Raw genomic sequence first — 24,542 nt, 5'->3', positions numbered from 1 at the left:
TGCTCAACCTGCCAGTCGGACTTGGCACCAATAGTTTTAATTCATTTGAGTTCTTTCTAGATGCAAGGAGACAGGCAAGTTGACTTTCCACTCTAGAGAGTTGTTGCATGAGGCAAAGTAGGCTTTGAGCAGTAGGCCTAAGGTAACCTACTGCTTTTGCCCCTAGAATACTGCTGTCTAAGGCTTTTCAAGTTTTTCAAACGTCCCAGATGGCCAGGGCTATTTAAATCACATTAAAGCAGTAATTTAAACTATATAAATTAAATTAAATCTCCATAACATAAAATAATTAAAAAGTAAAATAACTGATTAATTTACATTCATTTCCCTCTTCTCATAGGATTGGTGAGCTAATTCAGATTAGTAGGGTTGCTATTTCAATGTCAATCCTCCCTGACATAAAATTCAGCATCAAATACAAAGATCATCTACAGTATCTGCTCTCTCTATCAATTTGGTATTCTGCTGCTGGGCCCAAGGATGAATACAATGGGCAAATAGCACCTTTCTGATTGCCATCTCATTTCAGATTTCACTTGTTTGGCTGAACTGAAGTGTATATCTAAGCCATGACCAACAAATATGATGGAAGTAACAAGCAGGTCATATTCTCAACAAAACAATCAATGTCAGTCGGCTTGATTCAGCCAATTATGAAGAGATTTAAGAAAATATTTTTGATCAAAACCCTTTGTTGACAGTTTGTACATGGACCTATCTAGATATCCCTGTGGAAACACCGGTTTGCTGGACAGTTGTGGGACCATGCCTTTGGTGTCTTCCAGTCTTGCTGTTTGAGCTGTGATTCACCTCCCTGGTCCTCCAATGGAAACAAGGTTGTGCTATCTTCTCCATACTTTTCAGCTCTTGAGTTCAAAATTCTGTTGACTGAACCCGCACAAGTTTAAACCTGGCAGAAACACAACAGCACCTAGTCTTGGAAATGGGCTGTCAGCAGGAAAACAACCAGTTGAATTTTTATGATTTGTTTCATTTTAAATGTTTTGAAATGATTTTTAGTGTCTGGAAGTATTTTTGGTGTTGAAACCTAACATAAAGATGTAATGGTTCCAATCAGGTTGACAGCTTTGCCAGTCCATGAGTCTGGGGAATGGTGTAGAGAGAAATTAACTATCAAGACCAGTAGACTGGGATGATTCCCTAACAACCATGTGTAGGTCCAGGGTTCAGGAAGGAAGATCATACCTAAAGTTGCACTAAAACAAATAGTAGCCAATGATTTTGAAACATTGATAGCCCTGGCTGATTATTAGTGCCTTTAATATTTTTGCATCAACAACCTAGATCCAGTTCAATTTTTAGGGCATGCTGCACAATCAAATCTGCCCTCATTTAGATGTAACATGAGAATAGGTAGGTCAGATCTTATTATCATTCATTGAGGAAGAGTTGGTCTCTCAGTATGTTAGCTAACAATCCTTCATCAAGCAACACTTCGAGGAATATATTACTTGTCAATTATCACATGATACTGTATTCTTTTTGTGTATCAGTGGGTTATTGTGTTAAATCCCATTAATAACATTCACTAAACTACTCATAGTACTATACATTTTGAGACCTTTCTGAAATGTAAGAAAAGAATTTGTAAATCCAAGTCCTTTGTATCTATATAAAATGGTTCCAAGGGTCTATAATCAAAGATTTATGTCTATGGACTATGATTGTTATTCATAAATTTTAGAACAATTGGTAATTTAAAGAATGTTTTTGTATGAGTCAATCACCAAATTTTCTGTTAAAAATTCAATAAAATAAAATTCATTTGGAAACTTTTCATTTCTTAATGCTTTTTCTCCGTGTATATTGATGAGTTATTTAGTTTCCTCACAGGGCAATCAATTTTCCTTTCCAGGTTACAGGGAAATGGGACCTGAGCTGAATTCAAAAATAGCTTGTTTTAACTTCTGTGAAACTGTTAAAATCTAATTGACAAAAAGTTATGTGTTTGTTCAAAACTATAATTTCTTTACAATTATTCAGTGGCTTCTCAGTCATTTAATTATTCCTAAATACAAGAGTTTCTGTGTAAGTTATAAATCATGAGTAGCAGACATAAAATGCTGGAAGAACTCAGCAGGTCAGGCAGCATCTGCAGAGGGGAATAAGCAGACAACGTTTTTGGCCAAAACCCTTCATCGGGACCGGAAAGAAAGGGAGAACACACCAGAATAAGAAGATGGGGGAGGGGAAAGAGTACAAGATTTTATTATTTCTGTGCTTTTGCTTTCATTTTCTCATCATTGGTTTTATGTGACTGACAAGCGATGTCAAACAACTTGTGTGAGGTGTGTGTGAGCAGAGTTGTTTGTCATCTGTGGCTCTGTTGGTAGTAATCTCACCCCTGAGTCAGAAGAGTACTGCTCTGTTGGAAATTCTGTGATATGGGCAAGATATTAAGCCAAGGCCCCATCTGCTTCTTTAGATGGATGCAAAAGACTCCTTGGCACTATTAAAATAAATATCAGGGAATTATCCCCAATACCCTCACAGAATTTGTTCTTTTCTAAAACAGATTGTCTGGTCATTGTTGCTGTGGGGGCTTGCTGTGCACCAATGTTTCTTCCATTGTATCTCAAAAGTAGCTAATCGACTGTAGCGTGCTTTCAGATTTTAGAAAGGGAGATGAAATATGCTATATAAATACAAGTTTATTATAAATAGTTCAACTTTCTGTGTTCCTTTGTACCACTGGGCTTTTGTGCTTAAGTAACACCTTGGATTTGTCTGGAAGAAAGACTTTCCTTTTGGCTTTTTAAGCCATGGTAGTGTTATGTGCTATATACACTATACTTGGATAACTAAAATTTTATTAATTCATTCTCCTCCATACAAGGTAACTCGGGAAAGATTACACAGGGAGGGCAGAGCACAGGTTGGGATGATTTGTTTCATTTAGTTTCTCATTGATTCACCTCCCTCTTCCTGGATCATCATCCATTTATTATTCATAACTGCAGTGTATAATTAAATGTGGGTTTTTTCTCTTTGGTAGCTTGTTATTTCACAAAATTGCTCAGTGTGATAACTATAAATGCAAGGTATTATTTTTAGAAAAAAAATCTCCAAATTTCAGTTTAAAAATTTTCCTTTCAGAGCACCAGCTTCAGAAGGACAATTATTAGACAAATGAATCATATTTTTCCTCCCAAGCATTTGGGACCATCCAAATGAAGAGGAATGTGTCGTATTGCCAGTTAGACTGAGGAGAGCAAACTCTCTCTGGGACTGAGGCAATTCTTATGTACCAAGTAGATGACCTAAAGAAATAGATCACAGAGCAGAAAACAAACCAAAGGATTCAACAGCATGTGAGTGAACCTACAAGGGAAAATGATATGTTAGATCTGGAACTCACAATGAGATAGGTACTATTAACAATTTCATAGTTATGGGTCCTAATTTCTCAGACAATTTGAAGGTACAATTTTTAATCTAAAACCGGTCTGTTATGTCCAAGCAATGGGGTGAGGCAGAAGCTGCTAGCATAGACTGAAGACGCAGGCTATGTGGTATGACAGTTGAGAAGCAGAAGGAGACTTTTAAAACAATTTTTTACGCTGCTCAACAAAATTATATTTCAATTAAAAGCATTGATAGTAACGGTGGGGAGAGCCAGCCTTGGATAACCAAGGAAATAAAAGAAGACATGATACTTAAATTCTCCTGCATACAAAGTCACCAAGAGGAATGGGAAACTGGAAGATGGTGAAAAGTTTAAAAAGTAACCAAGAACCACCAAACAAACAATAAGGAAAAGGAAGATAGATTATGAAAGCAAACTAGCACAAAATATGAAAACAGATTGTAAAAGGTTTTTAAAAATTATATAAAGCAGAAAATGGTGGCTGAAGGACACTTGGAAGATGGGAAGGGGGAATTAATATTTGGTAACGTGGAAGTGGGCAGCCTTTCACAACTATTTTGTGACAGTCTTCACAGGGAAGGACATGTCTAACATGCCAAAAAGAGAGGTAATGGATGCCATGGAGGTTGAGGACCTTGATACAGTTGCTGTCACTAAAAAGATAGTGGTGAGCAAACTAATGGGCCTAAAGGTAGACACGTCCCCTGGTCATAATGGGATGTAGACCATGGTACTGAAAGAAATGGCACAGGTTATAGGAGATGCATTTGTGATAATTTACCAAACTTCTCTGGATCTGGGCAGGTTCTGGCAGATTGGAAGGCAGCCACTGTCATGCCACTGTTCAAAAAAGGTAAATAGAGGCCAGTTAGCTTAAAGACTATAGTCGAGAAAATGCTTGAAGCTATTATTAAGAAAGAAATAGTGAGACATCAGTACAGAAGTGGTTTCATTGCACAGACACAGCATGGACTCATGAAGTGCAGGGTCTTTTTGACAGACTTACTGGAATTCTTAGAAGAGATAATAAGTGCAGTAGAGAGAGGGGCACAGGTGGATATTGTATAATTGGATTTCCAGAAGACATTTTATAAGAAGCTGCATAAGATAAGGATGCATAGAGTTGGGGTAATGTATTAGAAAGGATAGAAGATTGGTTAACTACTAGAAGGCAGCGAGTTGGGGTAAGTAGGTTTTCGTCTGTTTGGCATTCATTGATGAGCGGGGTATCGCGGGGGAGGGTCTGCAACTGTTCACAATATACATTAATAATTTGGAAGAGGGGACTAAGTGCAGTGTATCTGAGTTTGTTATAAATTAAATTTTATGAAAAGAAAATTCTGCAGAGGATGTGGAGAGTTTACAGAGAGATATAGAAAGATTAAGTGACGGGGTCCTGAATTACCCCTATGAACTGTGCTCGATTACCCCTATGAACTGTGCTTTGGAAAAGAGAGAGAGTTATTTAACACTGACATGTTGTTTTGAAAGAGAGACAGAGAGACGAAGACTGCTCACAGGTTGTTTCTACTTTCTTCAAGGACATCACCTGCTTGCATTCTTACAGAGAGAGAGGAAGGAGGAGTTATTTGAATGACAGCTGGTATCCAGTGCGGTGAGATAAATAGGAGATCAGATGATATAGACCTCAGACACATGTTTTGGGACACTGAATGAGCTTTGTTGTGCCCGCAGAAAAAGTGGGTTTTTGGAGGATCGATCAGGCAGATCGATCAGTGGCTCTTGCAATGAAAAGAAAAGGCAGTGACCGGTGAGGAGTTGTCCATGTGTCCACCCTTGCCTGAGTGATAGCTCCACCACAGAAAACCGGCCCCCTTTGTTGTTGTCACAGTCGGTGACTTTTAAAGGATTTCGGAGGACAATGAGAAGATCGATGTCGTCAGCTCACCTGAAGACTCAAAATCTCCCCCCCTCTCTCTCTCCATTACAACTCAACTCAATACCACAAACTGAACTGAACTGAACTGAACTTTACTCATCATCATCAGACTGTATCTTTTCACCCTTAGACTTAAAGAAGCTTGGTTTTTCACATATATTTCCACACTTACTGATTTACTTACTTATATATAATCATTGCTAACCTGGTTGATTTATCTACATTTATATTACTGTATTGCGTAGTTACTAATAAATACAAACTCCATTTCCAGAAAAGTTGGGATATTTTCCAAAATGCAATAAAGACAAAAATCTGTGATATGTTAATTCACGCGAACCTTTATTTAACTGACAAAATTACAAAGAAATGATTTTCAATAGTTTTACTGACCAACTTAACTGTATTTTGTACACAAATTTAGAATTTGATGGCTGCAACACACCCAACAAAAGTTGGGACAGAGGCATGTTTACCATTGTGTTACATCACCTTTCCCTTTAATAACACTTTTTAATCATTTTGGAACTGAGGATACTAATTGTGGTAGATTTGCAATTGGAAATTTTGTCCATTCTTGCTTGATATAAAACTTCAGCTGCTCAGTAGTCCGTGGTCTCCGTTGTCTGATTCTCCTCTTCATGATGCGCCATACATTTTCAATAGGAGATAGATCTGGACTGGCAGCAGGCCAGTCAAGCACATGCACTCTGTGTCTACAAAGCCACGCTGTTGAAACCCGTGCAGAATGTGGTCTGGCATTGTCCTGCTGAAATAAGCATGGACGTCCCGGGAAGAGACGTCGCCTTGATGGCAACATATGTCTCTCTAAAATCCTTATATACGCCTCAGAGTCAATGGTACCTTCACATACATGCAACTCAACCATGCTGTGGGCACTGATGCACCCCCATACCATCACAGATGCTGGCTTTTGCACCTTTTGCTGATAACAATCTGGATGGTCGTTTTCATCTTTGGCACGGAGAGCTTGATGCCCGTTTTTTCTGAAAACTAGCTGAAATGTGGACTCCTCTGACCACAGCACACGGTTCCACAGTCTTTCTGTCCATCTGAGATGAGCTCGGGCCCAGAGAACTCACCGGCGTTTCTGCATAGAGTTGATGTATGGCTTCCTCCTTGCGTAATACAGTTTCAAGTTGCATTTCTGGATGCAGCGACGGACTGTGTTGAGTGACAATGGTTTTCCGAAGTACTCCCGAGCCCAGGTGGCTATAATTGTCACAGTAGTATAACAGTTTCTTAGGCAGTGCCACCTGAGGGCTCCAAGATCACGCGCATTCAACAGTGGTTTCCGACCTTGCCCTTTACGCACTGAGATGTCGCTGAATTCTCTGAATCTTTTCACAATATTATGTACTGTAGATGTTGAAAGACCTAAATTCTCTGCAATCTTGCGTTGAGAAATGTTCCTTTTGAACTGACTAACAATTCTCTCATGAATTTTGGCACAAGGGGGTGAGCCACGACCCATCCTTGCTTGCAAAGACTGAGCCTTTGATGGACGCTACTTTTATACCCAGTCATGATACCTCACCTGCTACCAATTAGCCTGCTTAATGTGGAGTCTTCCAAACCGGTGTTACTTGAATATTCTGTGCACTTTTCAATCTTATTTTTACTCTGTCCCAACTTTTGTTGAGTGTGTTGCAGCCATCAAATTCTAAATTTGTGTATATTTACAAAATACAATTAAGTAGGTCAGTAAAACTATTGAAAATCTTTTCTTTGTACTTTTGTCAGTTAAATAAAGGTTCACGTGAATTAACATATCACAGATTTTTGTTTTTATTGCGTTTTGGAAAATATTCCAACTTTTCTGGAAATGGGGTTTGTATTTATTAGTTAATAGCAATACTGGACTCTAAAGGGTTTTCCATCTTTGCTGGTTCTTTATTCCCGTCACAGAGTATGTGACAGTGCAGTGTATCTGAGTTTGTTAAAAATTACATTTTATGAAATGAAAACTCTGCAGAGGATATGGAGAGTTTGCAGAGAGATATAGAAAGATTAAGGAAGTGGGCAAGGATCTGGCACATGGAGCATAACATTGGTAACTGTGAGATCATATACTTTGGAAGGAAAAATAGAAGATCTAGTAGTTTGTTCAATATTGAGTCAGCATATTTCAGCTGTGGTCGCGGTAACCAACCTAACACCAGCCTTTGACAGTTCAGGTCAAGACTCTTCATCTGGACTAATGTGGAACACTCTGCATCCTATGAATTTGGCGCAGAAGAAGAGATGAGGCTCTAAGCAGATCTGTCATAATCATAATGAATCGCTAGACAGGTTTTATGAGCTGAACGGCCTACTCCTGTCCCTATTTTCTTATTTTCATTATGTTCTTATGAATCAGAAAGGGAAAAATAAATAGGATTCTTGCACTTGATTGCCCATCAGATTCCCTGTGTGAATTTATGAATGTATTCATTTGTGAATGTCAGGTGAAGACAAGAATTGCAATCACACCCATCCCCTACCACTGGCTTCTGCAGCTGAAGAGCCGTTGACGCATATTCATAATTTGTCCTTTTGAAAATTTTCCACAGAGCTGAATGACAGTGAAATAGCAACATCAGAATGAGCAGCAGAGGGAAGAAAATACTGAGCATGACACATAAATTAAAGCTAGACTTATTCTGCATAACAGAAGATGAATCACTTGATAGGTGATCAGCAAACATGAAACATGAAAAAACAGAAGAATGTCACTCTAAGCAAATTGTACTCAAAAGGAAGTTATGCTTGACAAAAGGAAGTTCTGATAAATTGAACCAATTTATCAGATGTTCTTCATTATATTTGGCTCAGTATTTATATAGTTAACATGACAGGCTCTATTTCTATTGACACTGTTTTTCTTTTTCTTATTGAGTACCTGAATGACATGGGCTTTAAAATTCAACTTTGACAGGTAACAAGGTAGTTGGAATTGTGAAGAATATGAGGGTTGCCGGACATTAAGTTCCCACCACCAGGTCTAGATTATTTTTATAGCAAGCTGGCAATTCTGTGGATAACCATAATTGTACTGCAGCGCACATACAGTACATCAACACATTCTGGTAGTCTATCAGAAACCTGTCAGAAATCACACAATGAGGGATCTGATTTCCTGCTCTGCTATTAGGATCACCATCGACACTGGTATCTGTTCCCCATAATACTCGAGGGCACAAGCACACTCTGCTTCTGGCCCTTCACTATATATAGACTAACGAAGTCTAGTGCATCTCATACAGTCCCATTTATGAGTGGAGTTGGGGACCTTCTTGTAGATTGTGCTTGTATGTAATGTGGCCTGGATAGTCTCTTTGTGATTCATTCAGTTAAGTTATATTCACTTTAGGTACATTCTTAAATTGAATTCTCTTAATCTTAGGACAAGTTGGTCATTTTAATTTTGTTATCAATTGATGTAGGCAGTTGACTAAAAGTGAGTTGAGTTGCAAGTACCCTTTGATGCACTCATGGATTTTTGCAGCAGAATCCTGATGCTGAGAATAAATGAGCCAAATTGAGTAGCAAAATACTTGTTAATTATTTTTGTTGATATTTTGCGACTTTTCATTATCTCATGTATTTCAAGTATTTCTAGATGCTAATCATAAGATACATTTAGAACCAGTGGAAAAGCCTATAACAATAGCATGGCAGATTAACAGGATTTCCACTGTAGGGACACTAGCTGCCAATGTTACTTTGAAGGACTGTATCAGTTGTGAAGTCTGTTGGTTAATGGAAGCTGCCCAGCTTTAAAAGCTCAGTGGAGCTGTGGAAGTCCCACGTCAGGCAACTGTGAGGTATGGGCAAGTTGAGTGTAATCCAGCCCATTGTTTCCTTTATGAATCCAGTTGGAAAATTCAGGGAACTTGGCTGGTGTATCAACATGTCTTTCTGCAAGCAAATCTAAGCTTGTATGGAGAGAGATTGTAGCAGATAGATGAACATGAATGAAATGCCATCTTGTAGAAATATGTAAGATTCGTAAGAACCTAATAGGAGAAATGCCAAGAGGAGTTTTCCCCTCGTGGGAGAGTTCAGAATCAGAGTTCATTGTCTCAGATTAAAGTTCAAAGTTCAAAGTAAATTTATAATCAAAGCACATATATGTCACCATATACAACCCTGAGATTCACTTTCTTGTAGGGATAATAGAATAATAACCATAATAGAATAAATGAAAGGCCACACCAACCTGGGCATTCAACCATTGTGCGAAAGACAACAAACTGTGCAAATACAAAAAAAAAGAAATAATAACAAAAAAAAAGCAATAATTATCGAGAACATGAGATGAAGAGTCCTTGAAAATGAGTCCATAGGTTGTGGGAACAGTTCAATGATTGAGCAAGTGAAGTTACACCTTTTTGTTTCAAGAGCCTGGTGGTTGAGCTGTAATAACTGTTCCTGAAGGGACACCAAGAAGAGGAAAATCTTCTCTCTGAGGATCATAAGGGTTGGAACTCTTTGTCATAAAGAGACATGGGGATAGACTCTTTGATATCATTAAATTAGAAAATGTTAATTGGTAAACAAATTGTGAAGATACATGTGGATGAGGATTATTGGATCAGCAATTATCACATTTAATAAATGATTAGGCTCAAGGGGCTGAATGGCCTACACTGGTTCTTACATCTAATGGTCTTACTACTGCCTTAAGCAATGAAGACTGTCAAAGATAAATATGTGGATGTTTGTAATATATAATTACAATATTTCCCATGTTTTCCCAAATTGTTTCACAACATAGAAGCAACCTTTCAGCCCATCAAATATATGCAAGCTCTCTGATCAATCTGATCTCTCTTCCACTTGCTGACTTATTACCCTGTAACCTGTTATTTCTCACATGTTCATCAACTGCAGCTGGACTCCCCTACCACTCACCTACTCTGGGACAAATTTAAAGCAGCCGATAAATTAACCAACCAATGCATATGAGGAATACAGAGAAAAATCAGAGTATGTGGGGAAAACTCATGAAGTAACATGGTGAAATGTAAACTTGACCCAGACAGGACCCAGACAGTACCTGAGGCTAAGATCAAATATGAATTGTAGCAATCCTGGTGGCTACAATGACATCTCAGCTGTCACAGCTCCCATTGTGGTCCCTCAGTTTTTCTAAGTCCAGGTAATTATGGGCTCAGTGTTTCCCCACTTTATATTTGATGAGGATCTTTATGCTTCAATGCTCTTACTCTGTGGAACTACCTGCTAATGCAACCTCACCTGTTAATTCTTTTCTTTGATAATGTTCGTGTCCTTACCAGCACTCCGTCTGATGCTTTATGAATCCCAGTCTGGGATGTTGCAGTGCCTGGATATTCTCTTGCACATTTTGAGCTTCACATGAAATGTATTGCTGGTGTATTGATTAAGAACTGTTGCTACATTAGGATGGCAGTCATTATTCTACCATTTCTTCAAGAAATAGATTTAAGAGAAAACATGAGGTACTCAAGATTTTCTTCTCATTTTCCACAGATAGTGAGTACTTTCAAACACAATGCTAATAAACATTTTAGCAATTAAACAATTCAGCCTTCTCTGGTATATTTCTCCTTTTTTTTCATCTTCTAATGTTTTTCACTGAGAAGAAAAGCTTGTATAATTTCAAAGTTATAGTTGACCATGTGACACAATAAGTAACACTGCAAACCTTTGAAGGAGGAAAATGGTCATGCCCGATGACTTGATAAGTAAGTTGTTAATTACTTACTGTTGCAATTGGATTGAGAGATGCTATTTGGGAAAAACATCTACACGTAATGGAAATCTAAATAAGTGCTAAGAGTATTAAAATATGCATCAAATCAGGTAGTATCCGTGAAGGGACAAATAAATTCAATATTTCAGGACATCATTTTGCACAGTATTTCCAACATTACACTTCCTTAAAATATAACAACACAACTGGGATCAAAACCTTCTGCTACTCATTCTTTCACACCCAATCATGAAAACACTTCTAATTTGCACTAGGTTAATTATCACTCAGTTGGACATCTCTGTAAAAATAACAGAATAACAGAACAAAAAAAAACAGCCATAGTTATTTATGAACGAATTGAAAAGCAACTTCCAATGACCAAACTGATAAATTCAGTTGTTGTCTACCAGGTTACTAAGCAATTTCTGGAAATGGCACCTAGCCACTGATTCAATATTCAAATATTCTTGTACTTATTTTTATGCACATGGTTAAAATTTTCCAGAAGCCCTTCCAACAGAATTACCTTGCAACCAAATGGAAAATATTGATTGCTTCACCTCTCTAGGACTGAAAATAAAATTTAAAGACTTATTCCTTTTTCATCTTTTATTCTCCCTCAGTTTTTCTTTTATTTATATATATATATGGAAATACATTTTAAAATAAAACATTATTTAAATGTTTACTTCTGCCTTCCTTAATTCTTTTCTCTTATTCTAGCCTATATTTTCCTCTTTAATTTCAATACTTAGCATATTGAAATTGACATTCTGATGAGCTCTGGTTCAGATTCAGAACTTTTCATTACTAATGTTATGTTGGTTACTAAACATGACACAATCGTGCAGTTCTGGCAGGGGGCATTGCTATTTTTGAATCCAAAATTTATGATATATTCTAATGCACAATCCTATAGAAAGCTAAAGGGCAACCACAATTGCACGATTAATGGACTGTGTTCACAAACCAGCGGAAACTAGCCAATTAAAAGGAACAACAGGAATTCTGTAGATGCTGGAAATTCAAGCAACACACATAAAAGTTGCTGGTGAACGCAGCAGGCCAGGCAGCATCTCTAGGAAGAGGTGCAGTCGACGTTTCAGGCCGAGACCATTCGTCAGGACTAGACGAAGGGTCTCGGCCTGAAACGTCGACTGCACCTCTTCCTAGAGATGCTGCCTGGCCTGCTGCGTTCACCAGCAACTTTTATGTGTGTCAATTAAAAGGAAATTACTATTATCAATGTATAAAGCAAGAATAGATGTTATGTTAAATAGCTGAATAATTTCAAATTCATTAATTGGGCAGTTGTTACATGAAAGTTTATCAAGTGAATAATTCATGCATAGCAAAATCTCTGCTCTGAATTTCTGGAGTAAATAGGCATCACATTTATATTACATATACAGTCAGGAATGGTGCTATACAATTCTGCATGAGTAAAGGAACATTTAAAAAATCATAAACAGGAAACGTTGATTTCACCATTTATGCTGCATGTTATTATAACCTCTGGGATGTTGAACTGGTGATAGTAACCTTAAGGCCAAATGCTTGTACAGACTTTCACACAATTCATGGTTCAAGTGAAAAAGACTAGATGAGTAAGGGATTGGAGCCCAAGGCTTTTTACATTAGAGTGTAAAGTTAAAATCACCAGAGGCATGTTTTCTCCAAAGGTCTCACTAGCCCTGTGTAATGCCATACCTTTGAAAAGTCTTGAAATTATTATTTATCTGTCTTGAAGTACGCCCAACAATTGACACACTTAACTCTAGGTTATTATTATGCTAACTTTACTACCTGTCTAATACATCCTCATGCAAATTGTACTAGTTACAATGTTCTGTCAAGAATGTCATCGCCCATTTCCCTTCAATCTCATTTTTAGGAAGATATTTAGCCAACCTTTTAAGATGTTTTCACGTTTAGTGTTTGCTGCTTGTACTGATATTCAATGAGGTTAAAATGTGTCAGATTAAGATAGAAACAGAATAATTTACCAATATATTCTATTCTGACTTATTTCAGGTTGTCAACTCCAGATGTAAAATAGTTTTCTTTCATGCAGAATTAAAATCACCTGACAACACTATTAAACTTGCTGTGTAAATGTACTTTCACAAGACTTATGTGACAAAATTACTTTGGTCTCTCTTTCCACGGAACTACCTAATGTATAAATTATTTTTCAATATTAAAGCATTAATTAGCACAAAATTTCTAAATATGGTTTTAATAATAATATTTTGTATACAAGAAATATGTCAAAATGAAGAAATATGGTTATTAGGGAGCGTATTTATTTAATGCTGGCTAGTGGTGTAGTGGCATCAGAACTGGACTTTGAGGTGAATTGTCCCGAGTTCGAATCTGGTTGGCTTCTTACATGCTTTCCATTCATGCTATGTTGAGCGCCGAGCAAGCAAATCAGCCTAATCAAAAACAGTCAAATGCTACGGAAACGGCAAAAATGCTGCCAACGCACCACAAGGCATGAAAAGGAAAAATCTTTTCTAAACAGTTAATAAGCATTATTTCAGTCCCTTCTGCACAAAGCAGGGGAATTGGCATACTAACATGATGGACTTTTTTGCACTTTTAGTTCAGGATTTTATAAAGGTGCGACTGAGGTGGAGAAGGGTAGGTATTTCCTTCAGTCTATTTAATTGTGCCAGCTCTCTGTAAAAAAAATAATTGGATTGGATCAGTAATTCTAAATCAGTCACAGTACAGTGTGAGTTGTAAGTTCCAGTTGTCATAAAAATAAGAATGGTGCTCTTTTGGCAATTGGCAATTGGCAATTCATTGCATTCACAGAAAAAGGGTCAAAGAGTCAAATGTGATATCCAAAGGAAATTCAGCTGTGACAGTCCAGCAGCTAACATAGCTTAAAAAAAAAGTCCTCTCCTGCATTTCAGATGTGAAAGTGAGTACATGAATAGAATAATTAGCCTACCAGAACAAATCAGGTGTTCATGCAGTAGGGGCAAATCCAGTAAAGATAGCACAATATGTAAAGAACATTTTGTGCAGCAGATTTCTTTATTCATTCAAAGGATGTGAGCTAGCATTTAATTGCCCACTTCTAATTTCCCTGGAGAAGGTGTTGGTGCACTACCTTCTTGAACTGCAGCAATCCTTGAGGTATGGGGCTACCCATAATACTGATAGTGAAGTAGTTCCAGGATTTTGGCCCAGTGATCACCAATCTGAGTTCAGATTTTTTAGTACAATCATGTTTGTGAAGATTTCCTCAATATGCAGGGCAATATACTTCACTGATTCATGACTCACTGAGGAAGACATCAGCAGTATACTGTTCACTCAAGGGTGTCAGGGCAGAGAAGTGTGCACAGTCACAATTACGACAGAGAAAGTAGTCAGGAAGCTGAATAGTCTAAGGGTAGATAAATCTCCCGGACCAGATGGAATGCACCCTCGTGTTCTGAAGGAAGTAGCTGTGGAGACTGCGGAGGCACTTGCAATTATCTTTCAAAAGTCAATAGATCCTGGCAATGGTTCCGGAGGACTGGAAGATTGCAAATGTCACTCCGCTATTTAAGAAGGGGGCAAGGAAGCAAAAAGGGAGTCATAGACCTGTTAGCTTGACATCGGTGGTTGGGAAGTTGTTGGAGTCGATTGTCAAGGATGAGGTTGTGGAGTACCTGGAGGCATATGACAAGGTAGGCAGAACTCCACATGGTTTCCTTAAAGGAAAATCCTGCCTGACAAGCCTATTGCAATTTTTTGAGGAAATTACAAGTAGTCTAGACAAGGGAGATGCAGTCGAAATTGTGTATTTGGATTTTCAGAAGGCCTTTGACAAGGTGCCGCACATAAGGCTGCTAAACAAGATAAGAGCCCATGGAATCACGGGAAAGTTACATACGTGGATAGAGCGTTGGCTGATTGGCAGGAAACAGAGAGTGGGAATAAAGCGATCCCATTCTGGTTGGCTGCCAGTTACCAGTGGTGTTCCACAGGGGTCCGTGTTGGGGCTGCTTCTTTTTACTTTGTACATCAATGATTTGGATTATTGAATAGATGGCTTTGTGGCTAAGTTTGCTGATGATACAAAGAGAGGTGGAGGGGCCGGTAGTGCTGAGGAAACAAAGAGTCTGCAGAGAGACTTGGATAGATTGGGAAGAAGTGGCAAATGAAATACAATGTTGGAAAATGTATGGTTATGCACTTTGGCAGAAGAAATAAATGGACAGACTATTATTTAAATGGGGAGAGAATTCAAAGTTCTGAGATGCAACGGGACTTGGGAGTCCTCATGCAGGATACCCTTAAGGTTAACCTCCAGGTTGAGTCAGTAGTGAAGAAGGCGAATGCAATGTTGGCATTCATTTCTAGAGGAATAGAGTATAGGAGCAAGGATGAAATGTTGAGGCTCGAGAAGGCACTGGTAAGACCTCACTTGGAGTGCTATGTGCAGTTTTGGTCTCCTTATTTAAGAAAGGATGTGCTGATGTTGGAGGGGGTTCAGAGAAGGCTCACTAGAATGATTCTGGGAATGAGAGGGTTAACATATGAGGAACGTTTGACCGCTCTTGGACTGTACTCCTAGGAGTTTACAAGAATGAGGGGGGACCTCATAGAAACATTTCGAATGTTGAAAGGCATGGACAGAGTGGGTGTGGCAAAGTTGTTTCCCATGGTGGGGGAGTCTAGTACGAGAGGGCATGACTTAAGGATTGAAAGGCGCCCATTCAGAACAGAGATGCGAAGAAATTTTTTCAGCCAGAGGGTGGGGAATCTGTGGAATTTGTTGCCATGGGCGGCAATGGAGGTTAAGTCATGGGTGTATTTAAGGCAGATATTGATAGGTATCTGAGTAGCCAGGGCATCAAAGGTTACGGTGAGAAGGTGGGGGAGTGGGACTAAATGCAAGAATGGATCAGCTCATGATAGAATGGCGGAGAAGACTTGATGGGCCGAATGGCCGACTTCTGCTCCTTTGTCTTATGGTCTTATGGACTCCTACTGAGCAGGGTTGAAAGTTTGAAGTCTTGGAAACATTAATAGAAAATAATATTTAAAGAGCAATAGGTCTTCTGTCAATCAATTCAACATTCTGTATGTGGTGTATCAGTCCTGTTGTGTGTACCCCATTTAATTCCAAATAGATGGATAAGGTACTTTAACAAGTGAACAAAGGCAGCAAGAAACTTCACCTACTCATAGTGCAAACTGGAAATGCTGGTGCATGCAATTCATGATTAATTGACCACAAAAATCACTTTGCAGTTGAATTATTCCCCTTGGCATTAGTGAAGTACAGATGAACAAATTATCAGTGGACATGCAGAATGTCATTGACAGCAAACAGATAAACTTAAGATAGAATTAAAGGCAGACATAACATTCTTCCTCATGTAAAACAATTACATTGTATTAAAACAATATCAGATAGCACAAGAATAGTTTCATTAGACAATAAGGCATGGGAGCAGAATTAGAACATCCGGTCTATAGAATCTGCTCCACCATTCCTTCATGGCTGATTTATTATCCCTCTCAACCACATTCTTCTACCTTCTTCCCATAACCTTTGGCACCTTTACTAATCAAGAACCTATCAACCTCTGCTTTAAATATACCCAATGACTCAATGCTGTAACCTAAACAAGGGGTATCAAGCAACACACATAAAAGTTGCTGGTGAACGCAGCAGGCCAGGCAGCATCTCTAGGAAGAGGTGCAGTCGACGTTTCAGGCCCAGACCCTTCATCAGGACTAACTGAAGGAAGAGTGAGTAAGGGATTTGGAAGTTGGAGGGGGAGGGGGAGATCCAAAATGATAGGGGAAGACAGGAGGGGGAGGGATGGAGCCAAGAGCTGGACAGGTGATAGGCAAAAGGGATACGAGAGGATCATGGGACAGGAGGTCCGTGAAGAAAGACAAGGCGGGGGGGACCCAGAGGATGGGCAAGGGGTATAGTCAGGGGGACAGAGGGAGAAAAAGGAGAGTGAGAGAAAGAATATGTGTATAAAAATAAGTAACAGATGGGGTACGAGGGGGAGGTGGGGCATTAGCGGAAGTTAGAGAAGTCTATGTTCATGCCATCAGGTTGGAGGCTACCCAGACGGAATATAAGGTGTTGTTCCTCCAACCTGAATGTGGCTTCATCTTTATAGTGGAGGAGGCCGTGGATAGACATGTCAGAATGGGAATGGGATGTGGAATTAAAATGTGTGGCCACTGGGAGATCCTGCTTTCTCTAGCGGACAGAGCGCAGGTGTTCAGCAAAGTGGTCTCCCAGTCTGCGTCGGGTCTCGCCAATATATAAAAGGCCACATCGGGAGCACCGGACGCAGTATATCACCCTAGCCGATTCACAGGTGGTGTTGCCTCACCTGGAAGGACTGTTTGGGGCCCTGAATAGTGGTAAGGGAGGAAGTGTAGGGGCATGTGTAGCACTTGTTCGGCTTACACGGATAAGTGCCAGGAGGGAGATCAGTAGGGAGGGATGGGGGGACGAATGGACAAGGGAGTTGCGTAGGGAGCGATCCCTGCGGAATGCAGAAAGGGGGGGGGAGGGAAAGATGTGCTTAGTGGTGGGATCCCGTTGGAGGTGGCGGAAGTTACGGAGAATAATATGTTGGACCCAGAGGCTGGTGGGGTGGTAGGTGAGGACCAGGGGAACCCTATTCCTAGTGGGGTGGCGGGAGGATGGAGTGAGAGCAGATGTACATGAAATGGGGGAGATGCGTTTAAGAGCAGAGTTGATAGTGGAGGAAGGGAAGCCCCTTTCTTTAAAAAAGGAAGACATCTCCCTCGTCCTAGAATGAAAAGCCTCATCCTGAGAGCAGATGAGGCGGAGACGGAGGAATTGCGAGAAGGGTATGGCATTTTTGCAAGAGACAGGGTGAGAAGAGGAATAGTCCAGATAGCTGTGAGAGTCAGTAGGCTTATAGTAGACATCAGTGGATAAACTGTCTCCAGAGACAGAGACAGAAAGATCTAGAAAGGGGAGGGAGGTGTCGGAAATGGACCAGGTAAACTTGAGGGCAGGGTGAAAGTTGGAGGCAAAGTTAATAAAGTCAATGAGCTCTGCAAGCGTGCAGGAAGCAGCGCCAATGCAGTCGTCGATGTAGCGAAGGAAAAGTGGAGGACAGATACCAGAATAGGCACGGAACATAAATTGTTCCACAAACCCAACAAAAAGGCAGGCTTTTTCTGCTCTTAAACGCATCTCCCCCATTTCACATACATCTGCTCTCACTCCATTCTCCCGCCACCCCACTAGGAATAGGGTTCCTCTGGTCCTCACTTACCACCCCACCAGCCTCCGGGTCCAACATATTATTCTCTGTAACTTCCGCCACCTCCAACGGGATTCCACCACTAAGCACATCTTTCCCTCCCCCCCTCTCTCTGCATTCCACAGGGATCGCTCCCTACGCAACTCCCTTGTCCATTCGTCCCCCCCATCCCTCCCCACTGATCTCCCTCCTGGCACTTATCCGTGTAAGCCGAACAAGTGCTACACATGCCCTTACACTTCCTCCCTTACCACCATTCAGGGCCCCAGACAGTCCTTCCAGGTGAGGCGACACTTCACCTGTGAGTCGACTGGGGTGATATACTGCGTCCGGTGCTCCCAATGTGGCCTTTTATATATTGGTGAGAACCGACGCAGACTGGGAGACCGCTTTGCTGAACACCTACGCTCTGTCCGCCAGAGAAAGCAGGATCTCCCAGTGGCCACACATTTTAATTCCACATCCCATTCCCATTCTGACATGTCTATCCACGGCCTCGTCTACTGTAAAGATGATGCCACACTCAGGTTGGAGGAACAACACCTTATATTCTGTCTGGGTAGCCTCCAACCTGATAGCATGAACATCGACTTCTCTAACTTCCACTAATGCCCCACCTCCCCCTCGTACCCCATCTGTTACTTATTTTTATACACACATTCTTTCTCTCACTCTCCTTTTTCTCCCTCTGTCCCTCTGAATATACTCCTTGCCCATCCTCTGGGCTTCCCCCCTCCTCCTTGTCTTTCTTCCCGGACCTCCTGTCCCATGACCCTCTCGTATCCCTTTTGCCTATCACCCGTCCAGCTCTTGGCTCCATCCCTCCCCCTCCTGTCTTCTCCTATCATTTTGGATCTTCCTCTCCCCCGCCAACTTTCAAATCCCTTACTCACTCTTCCTTCAGTTAGTCCTGACGAAGGGTCTCGGCCTGAAACGTTGACTGCACCTCTTCCTAGAGATGCTGCCTGGCCTGCTGCGTTCACCAGCAACTTTTATGTGTGTTGCTTGAATTTCCAGCATCTGCAGAATTCCTGTTGTTCCCAGGGTATCAACATAGTTTTTACATTATTTGAATCTCTTGATTAGATTGCTGCCTAGATAATATGCAACATTCTTGTTTATATAACTCAGCTTGCAGGTCTTTTTTGCATAGTAATAATACTAATAATAATAACTTTATTTATATAGCACTTTTCATACGTTAAGATACAGGCTCAAAGTGCTTTATATAGATTATAAAATTAAATCCATATAGCTATAAAAACACAAGACAAAATTGAAAATCGTAAGTAAAGACATACATTATATAGAGTAAAATGTAATCGACTATACCAATAATATAAACGTAATCAATTTAAAAAGTAAGTTTTCAGAAGTCCCACAGCACTAGCCTCAGTCAGTAGAGTATTCCAGATTTCTGCTGCATAAGAGCAGAAGGCCACATCATCAGTTCTTATATGCTTGGTTCTCGGAACACAAAGCAAACCAGTATTTGTGGAGCTAAGCTTATGATTAGCGATGAAAGAGTACAGACACTCCAAAATATACGGAGCAGGTAGAATATTTTGAGCCTTATATACAAATAAAAATACTTTATAAATTTTCCTGAAGGACATAGACAGCCAGTGTCATGATGCCAAAACTGGTGAAATATGCTCAGATTTTCTTTTGTTTGGTTCAGAATCTTATGGCTGCAATTTGAACAAGCTGCAGCCTATTTATATCTTTCTTAGCAGTCCTGAAAAGAGTGCATTACAGTAGTCCAATTGGTTAAAATCAAAAGTGTGTATCAATTTATCTGCATCTTGGGATGTTTTAAGAAATCAAACTCTTGCAATACTCCTTAAATAAAAGATCACAGTTATAATAATATGGTTAATATGTGCTTTGAAATTTAGCTCAGAGTCAATAATAAGGCCTAAATTCTTTAATTCTGCCTTGATTGGTAAGGCCAGATGATCAAATTTATTTGTAAGATTAACAATTAGCTTATGTAAGCAGCGTATACAGTATTTCTTCTATTTCACATATGTGCATCACGTATACTAATGTAAGGCCTCTCAAATACGTAAGAATATAGCAGATTGTGGAGTCTATCCCTTTGGTCCGATTAAGTAGGGTTCCTTTCCACAATTTACTAAATGAGGTTCAAATTATATCTCCGCATTTGAAGTAATGAACAAGCATTGTGCTTATCACATGACTGAGGAATTTCCTGTTGTCTTTTAAATGGTAGGTTAACCTGAAACCTAATTTGTTTATTGCCTTCAGTGAACACAACTGAAGAAGGGTTGGGAAAACATGAGGTTTTCAATGTTTCTCTCATAGCTGACACCACAAAAGGAAACAAACTGGTTATTACCTGGCTAAGGAATATCAATATATTCAAAAATGTTGCTATTTTAGTTCTGAACTTAATTCTAAATTCATTGCACTGAAAGTGCTTTGAAACACTTCTGAAAAGTATGGCAAGTCAAAATATTTTTTTTTCTGATTCATTTTCCTCTGGAGCATGATCATGCCAAGATTCATCCAAGATTCAGAAGTGATCACTTCCCAATAAGCTTCACCTTTAGTTAACGACCTGAAGATTTTAACTGTTTTTGTTGATTCCTCAACAACTGATCTGTTGTGCAAATTGTCAACTTTGCTGTTGGCAACTAATTCAACACAGATTATTATGAACTACTCTTCTGCTTCTACTAATTTTTACAGGTACACTGTAGCTCTATTACAGTAAGATATGCTCCAATTGTGTAAGAGCCTAATTTAATGGCTGCAAAAAAGTTAGTGACAATGCTGTGTTTCTAAGTAAAGAAAAATTAAAGTCTTCCTTCCAATGAAACTTTTCCCTAAGCTGCAAGCAAATGATCTTGCCATCCTTTACAATCCTCCTTGTCTGAAGATCACACCTAAAACCTATGTGAACATGACCAGCAACGACTACATCAATCAGGGTGGAGATCCATTTATGAATAGTAGAGTTGGAATTGGTATTGCAGATATCACATTGAATTCAATAACAAATAAGAGAAATCAGATAAATAGAAAAAAATGTTTTTAAAAGTACAGTAAAAATTATACAAGCCTCTACATTTGTAGAAGTTAATTTTCAGTATCAGGAAAATTGTTTGACAAAAATTAAGAAGATGCTGTTAATTAGAATAAGTAATCACTAAGTTTCCCTAGATAGTTTAGTCATTGGCCATGAGATAAGACGAGGAAACTTACAGCACTGAATATATTTGAACGGTGCATCATTTGTGGCAATGCGTCATTTCAGTTAGGTTTTGATGGACAGTATCTTGACAGCTCAGAGATAAACTTCCTCCGTATTTATTTATATAAGTGTGGTTAATGTAAATTACTGCCTGATTTCCACAATTAATACCAGCCAGTATTCATTGTTACATTTCCATCAAAAGGTAGCCCTGCAGAAATTATTCCAAGGTTCAAAAGTGCAAGAGGGAAATGGCTAATAGCTACATGAAAAGTGATAATAGATTTTTTGACCACCAACTGTGTAGTTGTAGAATTTAAAAGAAAGATTTTTAAAAGTAATACAAGCTTCTAAATTGTTCTTTTCAAATGGAGTATATAATAGGATGCAATTTGAAGCATATTGAAATGTATTTATAGAGCTATTTAATGTGGTTTATGACCCTACAAAACTTTTCAATAATCCATATTTTTATTCCACTGTCCCTTTTGTTGCCCATGTAGATGTTAAACTTAAATAGAAGTTTCTGCTAAAGTAGTGCACACAAGATCTAGGAATACAAATGCATCATTCTTTAAAAACGGGGCCATAGATAGGGCCATTGTGGGTAGAAGGCAAATTGACCTTCATAAATTAAAGTATTGAGTACAAGAATTGGGATGTTATGTTAAAATTGTATAAGTTATTGGTGAGAACAAATTTGGAGTATTGTGTACAGTTCTGGTCACTAACCTACAGGAAAGATACCAATGAGAGAAAATTTACAAGCACATTGCCCTAACTTGTGCACCTGAGCTATAGAGAAAATTTGAATAGCTTAGACTTTCTTCCTTGTAGCATAGGAGAATTAAGGGAGACTTGATAAGGATATACAAAATTATGAGGAGCATAAATAATGTAAATGTAAGCAGGCTTATATCACTGAGGCTGCATGAGAAAAAAACTGAAGATCAAAGGTTAAGGGTGAAAGGTAAAATATTTAAGGGGAACCTGAGGGGGAACTTCTTCACTCAGAGGGTGGGGCAAGTGTGGAATGAGCTACTAGTGGAAGTGGTGGGAAAGGATATGATTGCAACATTTAAGAGAATTTTGGATAAGTACATGGATAGACATCGAGGGCTGTTGTCTAGATGTAGATCAACGGGACTCTGTAGAGTAACATCTTGGTGTGGACTAGTGTGCTGAAGGGCCTGTTTCCGTGTTGTATTGCCCTATAACTCTATTTCCAAGGTTATTATTCAGATGGATAGGTCTGGTCCTTGGGTTGAAATTCTAAACTAATAGTATCAGAAAGGATCCGGCAAGTGTGGATTAGGGCAGGTTGTTTTCTGGCAAAGGTGTGCTTGGTTAGTGGGAGGTCTTGAAAGCGAAATTTTGAAAGCACAGAGTTTGGATTTTCCTGTCAGAAAAAATGGCAAGGATAACATGTTCAGAGAAGCTTGGTTTTTAAGAGAGATTGTGGCCCTGCTTAAGAAGAAGGAGGTACACAGCAGGTACAGGCAGGAAGAAACAAATGAAGTACTATTTGAAGGTGTAAAAAATGCAAGAGAGCATCTAAGAAGAAAATTTAGGAGTACTAAAAAAAGGCATAGGTTTGCTCTAACAGACAGGGTGAAGGATAATCCCAAGGGCTGCTACAGATATATTAAGAACTAAAGGATAGTAAAGGATGAAATTGATCCCATTGAAGATCAGAGTAGTCATCTATGTATGGAGCCAAAAGAAATGGGGGAGATTTTAATGGAGTTTTTGCATCTGCATTTACTCAGGAGATGGCTCATGATCTATAGAAGGGAGGTAGAACAGCAGTAAAGTCATGGATGGTATGCAGATTATGGAGATTACTGTTTGTGGCAAATTATGATGGATGAATCCCCATAGCCTGACAAGTTATTCCCTTGTATTGTCCATTATTTAAGAAAAGTTCTAATATTAAGCCAGGGAATTGTAGTCCGGTAAGCCTAACATCAGTAGTGGGTAAGTTATTAGAAGGTATTCTAAGGGACTGGATCCATAATTACTTGGATAAATAGGGATTGATTAGGGATGGTCAACATTGCTTTGTGTATGGTAGATTGTGTCTAACCAAACTAATAGGATTTTTTGAGGAAGTTACCAGGAAAGTTGATCAGGGAAGGCAGTGGATGTTGTCTACGTGGGCTTCAGTAAGGCACTTGACAAGGTCTCACATGGAAGGTTGGTCAAGAAGGTTCAGTCACTTGGTATTCAGGACGAGGTAGTAAATTGGATTAGACATTGGCTTCATGGAAGAAGCCAGAGTGTGGTAGTACATGGTTGCCTTTTTGAATAGAGGCCTGTGATGAGTGGAGTGCCTCAGGGACCGGTGTTGGGTCCATTGTTGTTTGTCATCTATATCAATGATAGGGATGATAATGTGGTTAACTGGATCAGCAAATCTGTGGATGACAACAAGATTTGGGGTGAAGTGGACAGCAAGAAAGACTATCAAAGCTTGCAACGGAATCTGGACCAGCTGGAAAAATGGGCTGAAAAATAGCAGATGGAATTTAATGCAGACATGTGTGAAGTGTTACACCTTGTGAGGACAAACCACTTTAGGACTTATACATTGAGCGGGAAGGCACTGAGGAGTGTGGTATAACAGAAGGATCTGTGAATGCAAATCCATAATTCCTTGAAAGTGTCACCACAGGTAGAAAAGTTCATAAAGAGAGGATTTGGCATGTTCAATTGAATACACCAATGTATTGAGTACAGGACTTGGGATATTGTGTTCTAACTGTATAAAGTTTTGGTGAGGCCTAATTTAGAGTTTTGTGTGCATTTCTAGTCACCTACCTATAGGAAAGATATCAACAAGAGTAAAGGAGTGCTGGGAAAATTTACAAGGATGTTGCCAGGAATGGAGGACCTGACTGCGGAGGAAAGGTTCAATAGACAAGGACTTTATTCCCTGGAGCGTAGGAGAATGAGGAGTGATGTGATAAAGATATACAAACCTATGAAGGGTCTAGATAGGGTAAATGTCAGCA

General features: G+C 39.4%; 1 protein-coding gene across 6 annotated transcripts in view; it reads right to left on the bottom strand.

Annotated features, from left to right (window-relative positions):
• tenm1 (teneurin transmembrane protein 1) overlaps positions 1-24,542 on the bottom strand; it is an 802,783-nt gene that overhangs the window by 648,755 nt on the left and 129,486 nt on the right. The window contains exon 3 of one of the 6 annotated variants that reach the window (XM_072271296.1): positions 21,219-21,227. The exons of the other annotated variants lie outside the window; for them this stretch is intronic. Within the exon in view, the coding sequence (XP_072127397.1) occupies positions 21,219-21,227 (9 nt within the window). The remainder of the gene's footprint in view (positions 1-21,218; positions 21,228-24,542) is intronic. 6 annotated transcript variants of the gene reach the window in all.

This window comes from Mobula birostris, chromosome 10 (genome assembly GCF_030028105.1).
Source record: "Mobula birostris isolate sMobBir1 chromosome 10, sMobBir1.hap1, whole genome shotgun sequence".
NCBI classification, from domain to species: domain Eukaryota; kingdom Metazoa; phylum Chordata; class Chondrichthyes; order Myliobatiformes; family Myliobatidae; genus Mobula; species Mobula birostris.
The sequence above is the reverse complement of the archived record's forward strand: the minus strand, read 5'-3'. Positions and strand labels throughout refer to the sequence as shown.